General features: G+C 52.9%; 1 protein-coding gene across 7 annotated transcripts in view; it reads left to right on the forward strand.

The window, feature by feature from the left end:
- The first annotated feature begins 9,453 nt into the window (after window positions 1-9,453).
- DENND5A (DENN domain containing 5A) overlaps window positions 9,454-14,616 on the forward strand; it is a 139,292-nt gene continuing 134,129 nt past the window's right edge. For 5 of the 7 annotated variants that reach the window (XM_075927965.2, XM_075927961.2, XM_089778631.1 and 2 more), the window contains exon 1: window positions 9,454-9,709. In XM_075927965.2, the coding sequence (XP_075784080.2) occupies window positions 9,610-9,709 (100 nt within the window). In that variant the 5' untranslated portion in view covers window positions 9,454-9,609. The remainder of the gene's footprint in view (window positions 9,710-14,616) is intronic. The other 2 variants (XM_075927963.2, XM_075927964.2) reach the window with 1 other exon arrangement.

A 14,616-nucleotide genomic window follows, 5' to 3' on the forward strand; every position in this document is an offset into this window, starting at 1 on the left:
TCTTCCGGAGTCCCAAGGGAGCTGCAAACCAAGGTAGAAGACCTCCTGTTCGACAAGAACCAGCTTTTTGCAGCAAAGATGGATGAAGTCTTCCATTCAGTGAAGGACTCCCGCACCACAATACAAACCTTATGAATGTACACCCTGCCTAATAGGAGATGCACAATACACTCCATATCAGAGGCCATAAGAACATAAGAACGGCCGTACTGGGTCAGACCAAAGGTCCATCTAGCCCAGTAGCCTGTGTGCTGACAGTAGCCAGCACCAGGCGCCCCAGAGAGGGTGGACCGAAGACAATGATCAAGCGATTTGTCTCCTCCCATCCTTCTCCAGCCTCTGACAAACAGAGGCCAGGGACACCAATTTTATCCCCTGGCTAATAGCCTTTTATGGACCTAACCTCCATGAAATTATCTAGCTTTTCTTTAAACTCTGTTATAGTCCTAGCCTTCACAGCCTCCTCTGGCAAGGAGTTCCAAAGGTTGACTACACGCTGTATGAAGAAGAACTTTCTTTTATTAGTTTTAAACCTTCTACCCATTCATTTCATTTGGTGTCCTCTAGTTCTTCTATTATGGGAACTAATAAATAACTTTCCTTTATCCGCCCTCTCCACACCACTCATGATTTTATATACCTCTATCATATCCCCTCTGTCTCCTCTTTTCTAAACTGAAAAGTCCCAGTCGCTTTAACCTCTCCTCATATGGTACCCGTTCCAAACCCCTAATCATTTTAGTTGCCCTTTTCTGAACCCTTTCCAAGGCCAAAATATCTTTTTTGAGGTGAGGCGACCACATCTGTACACAGTATTCAAGATGTGGGCGTACCATAGTTAGATACAGGCCAAGAGATATCAACTGCTAGAGACAGGCCATACGACCCCAGACTTAAGCAACAGTCCAATAGAAGGAGGGTTCAGCACAACCAGCCCTCCAATAATCAACCTTCCATGTCCAAGCAGCAAATTTGAAGATGTGGTCAAGGATCTGAGCGACTACCCCCAAATAAACTTCTCACAGGCATACCCTTTTTTCATTGCCCAGACCTTTCAGTGGTGGTAACAACTTAGGCATATGCAGAGTATGCAGTTGCGTAGGGCACCAGAATTTCTGGGGCACCACTCTGCCGGGAGAAACGGAAGCAGTGAGCAGGCAACAGCACGGCTGCTGGATCCTAGAGAGAGCCCAATGTGCTGCCTGCAGCACAGTCTGAGGGAGGGGATTGGCTGCTGGGGTCTCTGGGAAGGGGAGGAGGTAGAGGCAGGGGAGGGGAAAAGAACTCACCTGTGTGACACTCTCATAAGGTGAGGCAGGCTGGCTGGGCGGCTCTGTGGTAGTATCTTTTCTTCTCCTCTCCCCCAGCGAAGCACCCCTCCAGCAGGGCTGGGTTGGGTGAGGTGCTGGGGGGGCGAGGCGAGGTGGCTGCGTGCTGACTGAGGCAGGGGTGAACTGGCCTGGCAGTGGGCCGTCCACAGAAGGGCTGGCTGGCGGCGGGTATGCAGAGCACTGATGCGCCTCAGCCTTAGCCCGGCACGGGGCACCAGCACTTTAAATTCCCTGGCACCAGCCGGGGCACTGTGTGGGGCCAAGGGAGCCTGCATGGTGTGTTTAAACGCTGCAGAACAGCTGAGAGGGAAGAAGCCCCAGCGTCTTCCCTCTCAGCTGGTTTGAGCTGCGCACGTGGAGGTTGCCGCCAGTAGAGTTACCTAGGTAGACCCTCCCCCAAACAGACACACTTGATGGGGGGGATCGCGGGGCTGGCTGGACAGAAGGGGGGGGCGCGGGAAGCAGAGCTGGAGGGGGGTGCAGCGGTGCTGGCCAGGGGAAATCAGGAAGAGGAACGGGCCAGTGGGAAGCAGAGCTGGGGGGCGGTGCAGGAGGGCTGGCTGGAGTGGGACTGACCCCCGCACTTGCAGATACCGCTGGGGCGCTGCCTGTCCTGTGCAGGCTCCCAGCGATGCAGGAAGAAGGGTCCAGCGGAGGGCAACCAAAATGATTAGGGGGCTGGAACATATGACCTATGAGGAGAGACTGAGGGATTTGGGTTTGTTTAGTCTGCAGAAGCAAAGAGTGAGGGGGGATTTGATAGCAGCCTTCAACTTACTGAAGGGAGGTTCCAAAAAGGATGGAGAAAGGTTGTTCACAGTAGTGACAGATGGCAGAACAAGGAGCAATGGTCTCAAGTTGTGGAGGGAGAGGTCCAGGTTGGATATTAGGAAAAACTAGGAGGGTAGTGAAGCACTTCCTCTACACAGGACGGCATCGTGGAGGTAAATTGCTGGGGTGCAACAGCCCCGGCAGCTCACATGCCGGCTGTTTGGGGAGGGGGAGTGCAGTTGCACAGTTCCCAGAGGTGCTGCAGGATTGCCAGGTACTGGTCCCAACTGCCCCTGTCCCCTGCCCAGACCCCCCCCACAAGTACCCTGCCCCCACCAACACTGTCACCAGCACCCAGCACCCTGCCACCCACCACAGCACCCAGCACCACCCTGTCCCTGGCTCCAGCACCCTGCCAGCTGTGCCAGCATCCTTGGGACCGCATTAGTGAGGCTTAGGGTTTTTTTTTTTTTTTTTTTTAATCTCACTTGTGTGGCCCCAACTGACTTTTCTGTGGGTCAGTGACCCTTGACTCAAAACAGGTTCCCTGCCCTTCTCCTATATAAAGACAATGCTAAAACCTTTTCAGTTTGACATAATATTTTATTTAAAAATGAAGCCTGGCCAACATGCCCCCAACTGGGGCTATATCCCCATCTCACTGCAGCATCATAACACTCCTGCACCACCTGACCCCAAATCTGAGCCTGACATACACTGGAACTTTTACATCCCCAAACTCCTGCATCCCCACATCCTCAGTCTTCTGCCACAACACTCCTGCACCATCCACACATGGCAAATGTGTGTCCTGAGTCCATCATACTCACAACCTCCTCGCCCTGAGCCTCACACATACCCAACACAAACTCCTGCACCCTCACATCCACAAGCCTGTGGCTTGCTCAGTACCCCAGCCTTCCACCTGAGCCCAACACTCCCCAGCTTGGAGCCCCCTCCCTGAGCCAGCATCCCCTTCTCTTGCATCCAAATTTCCTCCCAGAGCTTGCACTTCTCACCCCTTCCCACATCCAAATCCCGCATTCCCACCCCAGAGCCTGCACCTCCTCTCTCAACCAAGTGAGAGCATATAATGGCTGAGGATTGCAAGTGATGGAGAGGAGGCACTGCAGCATCATAACACTCCTGCACCACCTGACCCCAAATCTGAGCCTATCATACACTGGAACCCCCTGTCCTGAGCCTCTTACATCCCTAAACTCCTGCATCCCCGCATCTGGGACTGTGAATGTATTGGTATTGGGTTCCCTTTTTTTTTTTTGCTCGATAAACCTAGGCATAGAGGCACCATAAATCTGTGTAGGGCACCATAAATCTTAAGGCCCTGGTAACAACTGCCACATCACATCTTGGCTGGGGTGCCCACTGTGACATGAATACCATCCAGGGCAGGTGGCCACAATCCAAGATGAGATCTGACATCTACATTCTGGATTTCAGGGCTATTCACAATACATGTGCACACTTCTTTCTCTTTATCTGAGACAGAACTATATGTGTCCTCGCAGACAACACACCCTGTCTGTTTTACATCAATAGACAAGGGCTACCCAATCACGCTGTCTATATGCAGAGGCAATCAAGTTCTGCAACTGGTGCCTGAAAAACGATATAACTCCAACAGAAATGTACATACCAGGCCGACAGAACACCACTGTGGACAAACTGAACAGGTACTTCTTGGAGCAACACAGGTGGGAACTCAGCCTCAACGCAATTCTCCTAATCTTCAGACAATGGGCATTCCCTGTCATAGACCTATTTGTAACATCCGCCAACTGCAAATGCAATTGATTCTGCTGCCAGGTGGGCCAAGGCAAGAGATCGGAGGAGGATGCCTTTACCATACCGTGGACCACTCCTCTTCTGTATGCTTTTCCACCAACCCCCTTAATCTCCAAGGTAATCAACAAGATCCAAATGGACAGAGCCACAGTGATTCCAATAGCACCCTACTGGCCAAGGCAACCATGGTTTCCGTACGTGAGTCACAATAGCAATTGCTCACCCGATTTCCCTCCTGATCATACCCTACCTTCTGACCCAATATCAAGGCAAAACTCTCCACCCAACCTCGGTGCTCTCTCCCCCCCACTCTAACCCAATTCCCCTCCCCCACTAACCATATGCCCAGGTCCTGGAGCTGCTACTGCTGCTCAGCAGCTGGCTGCTAGCATGTGCAGGCTGGGACACAGTGTGTGACCCAGCCTGTACGTTCAAGATATGGCACAGTGTGCTGGAGGGCATGAGTGGAACGGCACAGGCCATGAGAGCAGCTGACCTGAGCGGTTCTGGGTTCCATCCCGGTTCCACCAGGAGCCACAATTTTTTGCAGCTTGCGAGCTGTGGGTTGGCTACTCCTGCTATTGAGTGTCCACAGGGTCAGCTGCCAGCGCATTAGCATGGCTGCACTTGCAGCATCTTTGGGAGTGGTGTGTTCTGGGAAGCTATCCCACAGAGCACCTCTTCCTCTTCTGCTGCTGAGGGTTGTGGGAAAGCTGAGGGGCATCCTAGATCCTTCCCTGTTACCCCACGGTGCATTGCGTTGCATCCTAGAAACCCCTGTGCTTCCATCTGCATTTGGCACCATCTTTCTGTGGCTTCTGCTCTGCATTCTCTCCCTCTCTGGTGTGTGGAAATGAATCCCCAGCTGTTGACAAAAATGTTGATAGGTCTCACAAGCACGTCATGCCCGTCAGTTGAGTTACTCCTGAAGCTGCAAACTGATGTTGAGTCCAAGTAACATTTGTACGACATGAGATTTCTTGTGTCACTCACAGCGGTGCTGTCCACAGTGAAACATTGTTCAGGAAAACAAACATAATCATGGAAGTCTGGGATGATGAGCAGTGGCTGCAGAATTTTCGGATGAGGAAAGTCACTTTCATGAGACTGTGCTGAGCTTACCCCAACCTGTGGAGTAAAGACATGAGAGCTGCCCTGCCAGTGGAGAAGCACTTGCTGTTTGCACTCTGGAGGCTTGCCACTCCAGACAGCTTCTACTCAGTTGCCAATTAGTTTGAAAGCCAGCTGTTGGACTCATGCTGATTTTAGTCTTTGAAACACACTAATTTCATGTATTAAATACAAAAAAGTAAATGTAGGACACCTTTGAAACAAACATTTGTACTGTGAGAGAGATGGAGTGTGAGGGAGGCAGGAAGGGAGGCATGGCCTGAAAATGTCACTCGTTTGTATGTGTTCATGGTTCATAGTAGCCCTGTTGTCTGATGGGCTGTGGAAGGGGGCTTTAGTTCATAAGGGCTAAGCTGCATGCAGCTTGGCACTGTGTGCATGAGCAACCTGCAGGAGTCTGCATGGGTGGAGGTGAGATGGGCACGTGTGGAGGGTGGCCCCCGGAGACAGAGTGGTGCCCAAACTACATTAGCAGGGGTAAGTGTACTGAAAAAAGTTTTGGGAAACTGGCTGCAGAGGAGGCAGGTCACGCAGCTGCTCCATCTGCATGCTAGCAGTGCCTCCAGTGTGTTCACATGCCGCTCCATAATCCTTAGGGGTTGCTGTGTGGTCTTCTTTCGCTCCCTTTTGTTGCTTTCCCTCCACCTCTGTAATTCCTTGCTTTGGTGTCAGTATGGCTCACTCTTCTAGTCTTTCGTGGGTGCTTCCAAGCCCACTGCAGATGCTCTGCAGGATTAGAGAGAAATCCCTCACCCAAATTTAGTAATGCCTTCAGTTTGGGCTAGCTGGCTCATCTAGGCCTGTTGGCTAAAACTCGAGGCTTTCACCAGAGCTAGTCACCTGCCCCTTTGCAGACAGGACAGAGATTAAATTATTCATGTGAAAAAGAATGGCAGAGCATCTTACCTTACTGAAGCACAAAGGATTAGGGGGCGGTGCCCTAACTCCTACTGACTCACAAGGACACATGCAGCACCACTTAGGATACTGCAGCTCAGTTAAGATTTAGCAATGTGGCTGCCCAAACCTGGGCTAGGATAGCCTAACTGCACAGATCCATGTGACCAGGGCCGGCTTTAGGAAGTGTGGGGCCCAATTCGAACAATTTCGACAGGGCTCCACAGCAATTTTGGTTGATCAAAAAAAAGCACAAAAAAATCCCCCACCAACACACACACACCCTCCCTGCGCTAAACTCACAACTCCTGTGGCGCAGGCAGCCAATGCACTCCTCCTCCAGGGCCAGCAGATTTGTATAATTTTTGGTGTTGCCCCATTAGCCACACCCCCTGACCACTGTTAATCACCCCCTGACCCGTTAACCAGGCCTCCGGAGGTAACACGCTCGGGGCAAGATGGACACATGACCAGAAGTAAAAGGTGTCATTTCACCCCTCTCGAAGGACTTTTCCCACCATCCTCCTACCAACAGGGATTACTTTGGCCCACACCAAACCTCCCTCATGCAACTATCCTGCAATTGCATTAACCCAGTGTGTGTGACATTAACTTGGAGGCAAAGAGACTGGGGGAAGAGTTCCCTCTAAGGCTATGTCTACACTCGCAGCTTCTTACGCAAGCACAGCCATTCTTGCGCAAGAACCGACAAAGCAGCCACACTGCCCGCCTGCTCTTGCGCAAGGAAATTTACAGTATGGCGTGGGAAGAGAGGGTGTCTTGCGCAAGAGCGATGCTCTTTTCTAATAGGTGTAAGCACTCTTGCACAAGAGGGCAGTGTGGATGCGTGGCAGGGATTTCTTGCGCAAGAAACCCGTATGGCTAAAATGGCCATTGGAGCGTTCTTGCTCAAGAAAGCATCCACACTGCCATGGATACTCTTGCGCAAAAGCACAGCTCACACATGGCAGTGTGAACATGTTCTTGCGCAAGACTTCTTGCACAAGAACCCTTGCACAAGATGTTCTTGCACAAGAAGCCGCCAGTGTAGATGTAGCCTAAGAGTTTCCTCCCATAAGCAGAATGGATTTTGTGTTGTGCATCTGTACTGAGTTCATGTGGCTTGTTTGGATGTGCCACTGTGGCACCCAAGTTATTAATACATATTTTATAAACCTTTACCTTTTCTCTGCTGCCATGTCTTCTCCCCTTGCTTCATTAGCTCCCCTGGTGCCTGCTGGCCCCCAACTCCTCACCCTCCTCTGCTGTCCTGACTCCTGCCCTTCTTACTGCCCTTAGCCCTCCTGCCACCAGCCCTTCTCTCCTCCCTGTGCCCACTCCTCCAGTAGCCACACTCTGATCATGTGAGCTACCTCTCCTCATCCTCTCTTCCAACACCTCCCTCTGCACACCCGCCCTGCCTCTCTCCTCTGATGCTGGTCCTTCCCCTGCAGGTGTCTGCCCTTCTGCTTCACCCCAGAATCCCCTGGCACCTGCACCTTCCCTTAGCCCTGCACCCTCCTGATGCCTCCCCCTTCCCTTACTGCCCCTGCCCCCTTTTTCCCTGATGCCCACCTCCTCACCCCTCTCTGCCCCATTCCCCTCCTGCCCCTCCGTGCCCTCACACGACTTGCTCCATCCCCACTTTTCTCATGCCCACCTCTTCTTTCAAGCCTTCTCCCAGCACCTCCCCCTCTATCCCCCAATGACCTTCCCCTCTTCTCTCCTCTCCCAGCATCACCCTGTCCCCCCTCCCACTGACACCTCCCCTCCTACCCTTTTCCCCATTGTCTGCAGTTGGCCCCCTGGCATTTGTCTCTCCTCCACCTTGTCTCTTCATGCCTTCCCCTTTCTTCCCCCTCTGCACAAGCCCCTTCCCCCTAGTTTTCCCCCTCCCCTACCTTCTGCCTTCCACTTTGTAGGGCTGGAGTCTGCGCTCAGACCCCAGACTCCGAACCCAGAGCCAGGCCATGTGACGCAACGTGCCTCTGAGGAGTTTTAAAGTCCAAGGCCGTGACATCATGTCATGCCCAGGCATCCTTCCCGCTCACCTGCAAACGCCGTGCATGGCAGCAGCAGCAGCGTGTGCCGGCGAGGGGGAGCTGCACTGAGAGCTGCATACAGCAGGGACGGGATGGCGCTACGGGGGATGCTTTGGGGGCAGGGTGGAAGGATGCGCAAGGGAGCCGGTGGGGGGGGGGGGGGTGGGACCCACTCCAGGCAGAGCTGGGGGAGAGACCCTGCTCCACATATTGCTGGAGCAGGGCCCCGGATCTGAATATTCATTTGCTGCCCATAGCGCCCGGCACACTTCTGGGTTCAGGGTCCCATTCGGGGGAATCGGGAGAATCGGCCTAAGGCCGGCCCTGCATATGCCTAGCACTTCAGTTAACTCTGCAGTGAAGATATATACTTGGGTACCTAGGTGATCCCCATTATCATAATACTTAAGTACTGCACAATTTTTAAAGTATTTATTTATCCTACTTACAAAACTCTTATGAGGCAAGGAAGGAGTCTTATGCCTAGAGGTTGTGGAATCTGCTCTATTGGAGCTTTTTAAAAGCAACCATGTCAGGGATGATCTTTTAGGTAATACTTAGTCCTGTCAGGAAATCAGGGACTATGCTAAACGATCTCTCCAGCTTCCTTTCAGTCCTATGATTATTTCCATTTTGCAAATGGGACAGGGAGGCACAGGAAGACTAGAGGACGTGTCCAAGGTTCTACAAGGAAAACTGTAGCAGAAATGGCTATTGAACCCCGAGTCCAAGGCTTGTACTGTAGTGAAAGAACCATGAGTAGCTTGTCTTTGCTTGTCTTTTCCAATGGGATCCTTAATATGCATTAGTCACAAAACTGTCAAAAACACCTTTGATGAAGTACAGAGCAGGGGCCTCAAGCTTCATTGCACAGAGACTCACCTCCAACAACACAATTACTACATGGCCCTGTGGCTCGGGGGCAGAGCCTGAGCCCCGCTGTCCTGGGTGAAGGGAGAGGGGCCCGCAGCCTGAGCCCCCCCGTGGGAGGGTTTGGAGCCTGGGCTTTGGCTTCGGGCCTAGGTCCCAGAGAGCCCAACGTTGACACTAGCAACCCCACTGCTCGCTTTGGGGGCTGATCCCCGCCGGAGAACCGCTCTCAGCGCTCTCCCCACGGGCCCTCAGGCAGGGCCTTGGGGCGATGTGAGCGCTGTGGGGCGGAGACGGGCGCTGGCGAGGGGCCTGAAGGGGAGGCCGGGCGGCCCACGCGCGCCAGTGGGTCGGAAGGGAACAAGCGGCGTTCAGGCAGGGCTGACCAGCAACGGCAGCCGGCGGGCGCGCTTCCAGAGCCCAGAGGCCCCTAGCACCGGCCTCGGCGCGCGCACCGGACACGCAGGGCGCGGGGCCGCGCTGAGAGCTCTGGGGCCCTCGCGCGCCAAGCAGCCTCCAACCGGCAGCAGCATCACGTCATCCCCTCCGCTTAGAGCGCCTGCGCAGCATTGCGGTTTCTCACCCCCCCCCCCCCCAGCAGCAACAGCTGGGGGCCGTACCCACAATGCCGCGCGGTGCAGCCCGCTCCGCTCCGTCATGGAGGCAGCGGCGGCCGCCGCAGCTGGAACAGCTGGAGCAGCCTCGGCGCCAGCCGCCTCCCCCCAGGCGCGCTGAGCCCCCCGCGTCCCCCGGGCTCCAGCATGAGCGGGGGTGGCTCCTCGGCACCCGGCCGTTTCGCCGACTACTTCGTCATCTGCGGGCTGGACACCGAGACCGGGCTGGAGCCGGACGAGCTCTCGGGTGAGGGGCGCCGGGCTCCGAGCGAGCGGGCAGGCTGCCTTTGTCCCCGGCGGTGCGCAGCCGCTGCGGGGGGACGGTACCAGTTGCCCCCTGCCACCCGTGGGAGCGGCGCCCTGCCCTGGCGCAAGGAGGGGGCTGCTTGCAGAGGGTGTTGTGGATAGTTGCGGTTGCCTTGGCAGATGCCCGGCTGCTGACGGGGACAAGGCGAGGGGCGAGCAGGTCCCGTGGGTTGGTTCGGGCACGATAGAAGGTCCCTTGAAGCTGCTTTGTTGTGGCAGGCACAGGGCGCCCTGCCCTGGCCGGCGCATAAGAGCCGGAGTTGCTGCTGCTGGTCCTCGCAGGGGCCAGATACCCTGTCGCTTTCTCTTGGCGCGGTGTGAAGGGCGGGGGGCAACTGAGCAGGGAGGTGCTGGTGGCAGCTCTGAAAAGCTGGAGGGGAGGGCTGAACAGAAACGCCCATCGTGACCCTTCCGCGGATTAACGGCCTTGTGCCGCACTCATATTTAGCGACGTGTGTTTCATTTCAGGCAATGTAAATAATTTAGTAACAACCCCTGAAAAGAGCTGAGCAGCAAAAGGGTTTCTTTCCAGGAAAAGATAACAAAGCCAGAAGCAGCCTAATGGAAATGTTACAAGTATCCTTTATCAGAACTAGGGTGCAGGTGTGTGCAGTACAGTATAAGTGGGCATGTTGGAATGTAGTATGTCCCTAAACCATTCCTGATAATAAATATCTTACATCTAGAGCCCTGCAAATCCGTGGCTCTTGGCTTTATTATAGCCACGAGTATCCGCCTCCCTGGATGTGGGTGTGGATATCTGTGGTTCATTTTGGCAAATATGGATGTGGACACAAATTTTGTATTCAGGCTGCGCTCTACTTACATCTTAAGGTCACCATAACATAACAGATCACTCTTCTGGTTTGGAGCTATGTACTTCACAGGTTTATTTAGATATTGAGAATATTTCAGATAAATGCATCACTTTAAAATTCTTCTGTACATGGCTACACTTTTTTGGAGCTTGTCATCTGTGTTTAAAACATGGTTAATGCCCTTTTAAAAAATATGTATATACCTGTGTGTGGTGGTGTTTATTATATCTTTGCTTTGGTCAAATGATGTAAGATTCCTGAAGGTTTTTAAACTTTTTAAGATAGTTGAAATATTTTTTAGAGTTTAAAAATCATATGCTTTTGAGAGAGAAAATTAAATTATTTTGTATATTTGTTTTATCTTGAGTCACAACAACAGAAGTTCAGCATGATAAGAATGTTAAAAGACAATAGTTGTGTTATGTCTGAGATCTTAAAAAAATCTATCTAATTTCTTTTAATCCAGTCACTTTAGAAGCTGTGTCATTCTTATCTAATACGCATTTTTTTTGGAATAGTTTGTCATTGGCTTCTGGTTAGGAGGTGTGTCTTATAAGCATAAAAGGATTGTAATGATAGTCTGTTATGTTTAAAGGGCCAGATTCTGATATTTTTGTATGGTTTAGTAGAACCTTGCTTCACAAATAGTCATGTGGACTTCAGTTAGACTATTCATGGAGGTAAGACCCTTTTTGAAGCTGAACGCTGTATCAGAATTTGGTCCTCCTGTAAATCGGGAACAATGTGACTGAAGTCAGTGGAGTTATACTGTATTTACACTAGTGTAGCTGAGCTCAGAATTTGTCCTGCACTTTATTGTTTCCTTAAATGTACAGTAAACTTGCGATAATCCGGCACCTTTGGGACCCAGGGGGCGCCGGATTATCGGATATGCCGGAGTATCAGGAGGTACTCTGGCAGGGGGTCTGTGATGGGTCTGGGGTGGGGGGGAACGGCGTGGCGTAGGGTGAACCCTCCGCCGTTTTGCAGGGAGGTGGGGGAAGCCCTGCGCAGCCGCTGGTGACAGGCCAGCTGGGACTGCAAGTGACAGCGGTGACTTGGGGAAGTGGCGGCGCAGTTACTGGGGTGCTACTGGGTTGGTCCTGCAGCGCCGCTCCTCACCTGAGCGGCGCTGTGGGACCAACCCGGCAGCACCCCAGCTGCTCTGCCCCACAGCTTCCCCAAGTCTGCCACTGCTGAAACTGGAGAGCAGAAGACTTGGGAAACGATGGGCAGAGCAGCTGGGGTACTGCCCGGTTGGTCCCGCAGTGCTGCCCCTCACCCCCTGCTCAGCGCCCAGCAGCACCCCAGCTGCTCTGCTCCGCTGCTTCCCCAAGTCCGCCGCTTGTCAGTTTCAGCAGAGGCAGCAGCAGACTTGGGGAAGCGACGTGGAGCAGCTCCAATTGTCCGGCTGGCCGGAGCACTTCTGGGTTCCAGTTGGTGCCGGACTGTCGGGAGTGCCAGACCACTGGATGCTGAACAGTTGGAGTTTTACTGTATTTCATAATGTGCAGTGGTGTTACTATATTAACAATATTGATTGAAAATTCTTGACTATTTTTTGTTCAGAGAAATTTGTGAAATTTGAGTTTAAAATTTGCATTGATGAGTATTCATTCTATTGATTAAATTTACATAATTTTGACTGACTAAATCTTTTTCTTATTAATCACTTGCAGCCAGATGCTTCCATCCTTACTCATGCAAAGTAGTAACTTTTTAATTTCAACAGGAATAACTAAAGTAGCGATGTTAGATGTACAGGCAGTCCCCGAGTTACGCGGATCTGACTTATGTCGGATCTGCAGTTACGAATGGGGCTTTTCTCGCCCCGGAGGACGGGAGCGGCGGGACGCCCAGATGCGCTGCGGTCCACCGCCCCCGTCCTCCGGGGCGAGAAAAGCTGCTCCTCATCTCCCTGGTCTGCAGGGAGACAGCAGGAAAGCCTTGGAGCACGCCCACAGCGGGACAGCCCGGGCGCGCTTGAGCTGTCCCACTGCGGGCGTGCTCTGCAGCTTTGCTCCCCGTCTCCCGACCAGCAGACCAGCGAGATGGGGAGCAAAGCCTTGGAGCACGCCCGCAATGGGACAGCTGCGGCGCGCCTGGGCTGTCCCGCTGCGGGCGTGCTCCAAGGCTTTGCTCCCCGTCTCCCTGCAGACCAGGGAGACGGGGAGCAAAGCCGTGGAGCATGCTCACAGGGGGACAGCTCAAGCGCGCCCGGGCTGTCCCACTGCTGGCGTACTCCAAGGCTTTGCTCCCCGTCTCCCTGGTCTGACCAGCAGACCAGGGAGATGCGGAGCAAAGCCTCGGAGCACGCCAGCAGTGGGACAGCCACGGCGCGCCTGGACTGTCCCACTGCCCGCGTGCTCTGTGGCTTTGCTCCGCATCTCCCAGGTCAGCAGACCAGGGAGACGGAGCAAAGCAGTGGAGGACTTGGGCGGTCCCGCCACCCCCGTCTCCCTGGTCTGCTGGGGGCGGGGTGCAACTAATGCCCCCCCCAGCAAACCAGGCTTTTCTTGCCTACCCCTGGGGTAGAGCAGCTGGGGGCTGCCGGGTTGGTCCTGCAGCGCCGCTCCGGACCAACCCAGCAGCACCCCAGCTGCTCTGCCCCAGGTGTCCCCAAGTCAGCCGCTGCTGAAACACACCAGCGGCTGACTACAGGAAGCCCGAGGCAGAGTTGCTCTGCCCCAGGCTTCCTGGAATCAGCCGCTGATCAGTTTCAGCAGCACCTGACTTGGGGACGCCTGGGTTTCTTAAGTTGAATCTGTATGTAAGTCAGAACTGGCATCCAGATTCAGCTGCTGTTGAAACTGATCAGTTTCAGCAGCGGCTGATGCCAGTTCCGACTTACATACAGATTCAACTTAAGAACAAACCTACAGTCCCTATCTTGTACGTAACCCGGGGACTGCCTGTAGTTTATTTTAGTAATTGTGTAGCTGCAACAATTTTTAGCAGTTACACGGTTACTAAAATGTTCCCCCACAGGGGCAACAGAGCAGGGTGGCTAGTGGAGATGGTCTGCAAGAGGAGCTGGGTTAAAAATAGGCTCCTCATGCAGACCAGTTCATGCCTGCTGCCCCACACTGCTGCCTCTGATACAGCTTCCTGCAGACATATGCTACTCCAGCATCCCACAGAGCAGCCTCTGTCCTCAGTGAGCCCAGGCCCACCGCGAACAGAGGCTGCTCCACGGCAGCAGCCCCTGTCCGTGGGGGGCCCAAACTCCTTGCGGACAGGGGCTGCTGCTGCCTCTGAGGAGCCATTTTTAAAATTAGCCCACACACACCAGCTCCTGCCTGTTGCCCTGCGCTGCTGCCTCTTTAAAACTTGGACAAATGGGCTGGGACTGAGCCAGCCTTCTGGTACGAGTTTAAAATTCAAAGCACGCATGGGGGTGGGGAAGGCCTTGTGTTGCGGTTAACGGTAAGCAATCACTTATCGGTTGAACAATTAGCTGGGGAGCCACTAACATCCTTAAAGTAGGGTATCACTCTTCAGTGAGTGAGGATGGCACAAGCTGGTACTTAAACTACTGTACATTACAAAATTTAATTTTGAGGATATGAACAATTAAATGAATATGGGATAAAAAGTTTGAGAGACTCCAATGGTAAAATGCTGCTTTATTAAAAGGTATGAGAGACCAAGACTCTATTTTGAAAGCAGCTGATGCTTTCTACTGTTATATTTATAGATACTATTATTGTTTTTGCCTTGTGTTGAGTTCCACCGATTTTTTCACAATGGTATTTCCTTCGGTTGCATGTGAGCAGCTAGCTGATTCTCTCATAATACATATTATTTGGCTTTGAGCTATCTAATATTTAGGAAACTGATTGTGATATGATACTGTCTGAATTTGAAATATTAGAGTGCAGTATACTGCAGAGTCTGTTTTATACTGTTTTGTATTGCAGAGTCTGCAGTGAAGCCTCCCCAGGAGCAGGGTTAGCAGGGGCTGCTGTCAGACCGGCTCCTGGGAAGGCAGTGTGTAACCCAAGGGTGGGCAAATGGGCCTCTGCAGGCC

The sequence above is a fragment of the Pelodiscus sinensis genome, chromosome 5, assembly GCF_052426305.1.
Source record: "Pelodiscus sinensis isolate ZL-2025 chromosome 5, ASM5242630v1, whole genome shotgun sequence".
NCBI lineage: Eukaryota > Metazoa > Chordata > Testudines > Trionychidae > Pelodiscus > Pelodiscus sinensis.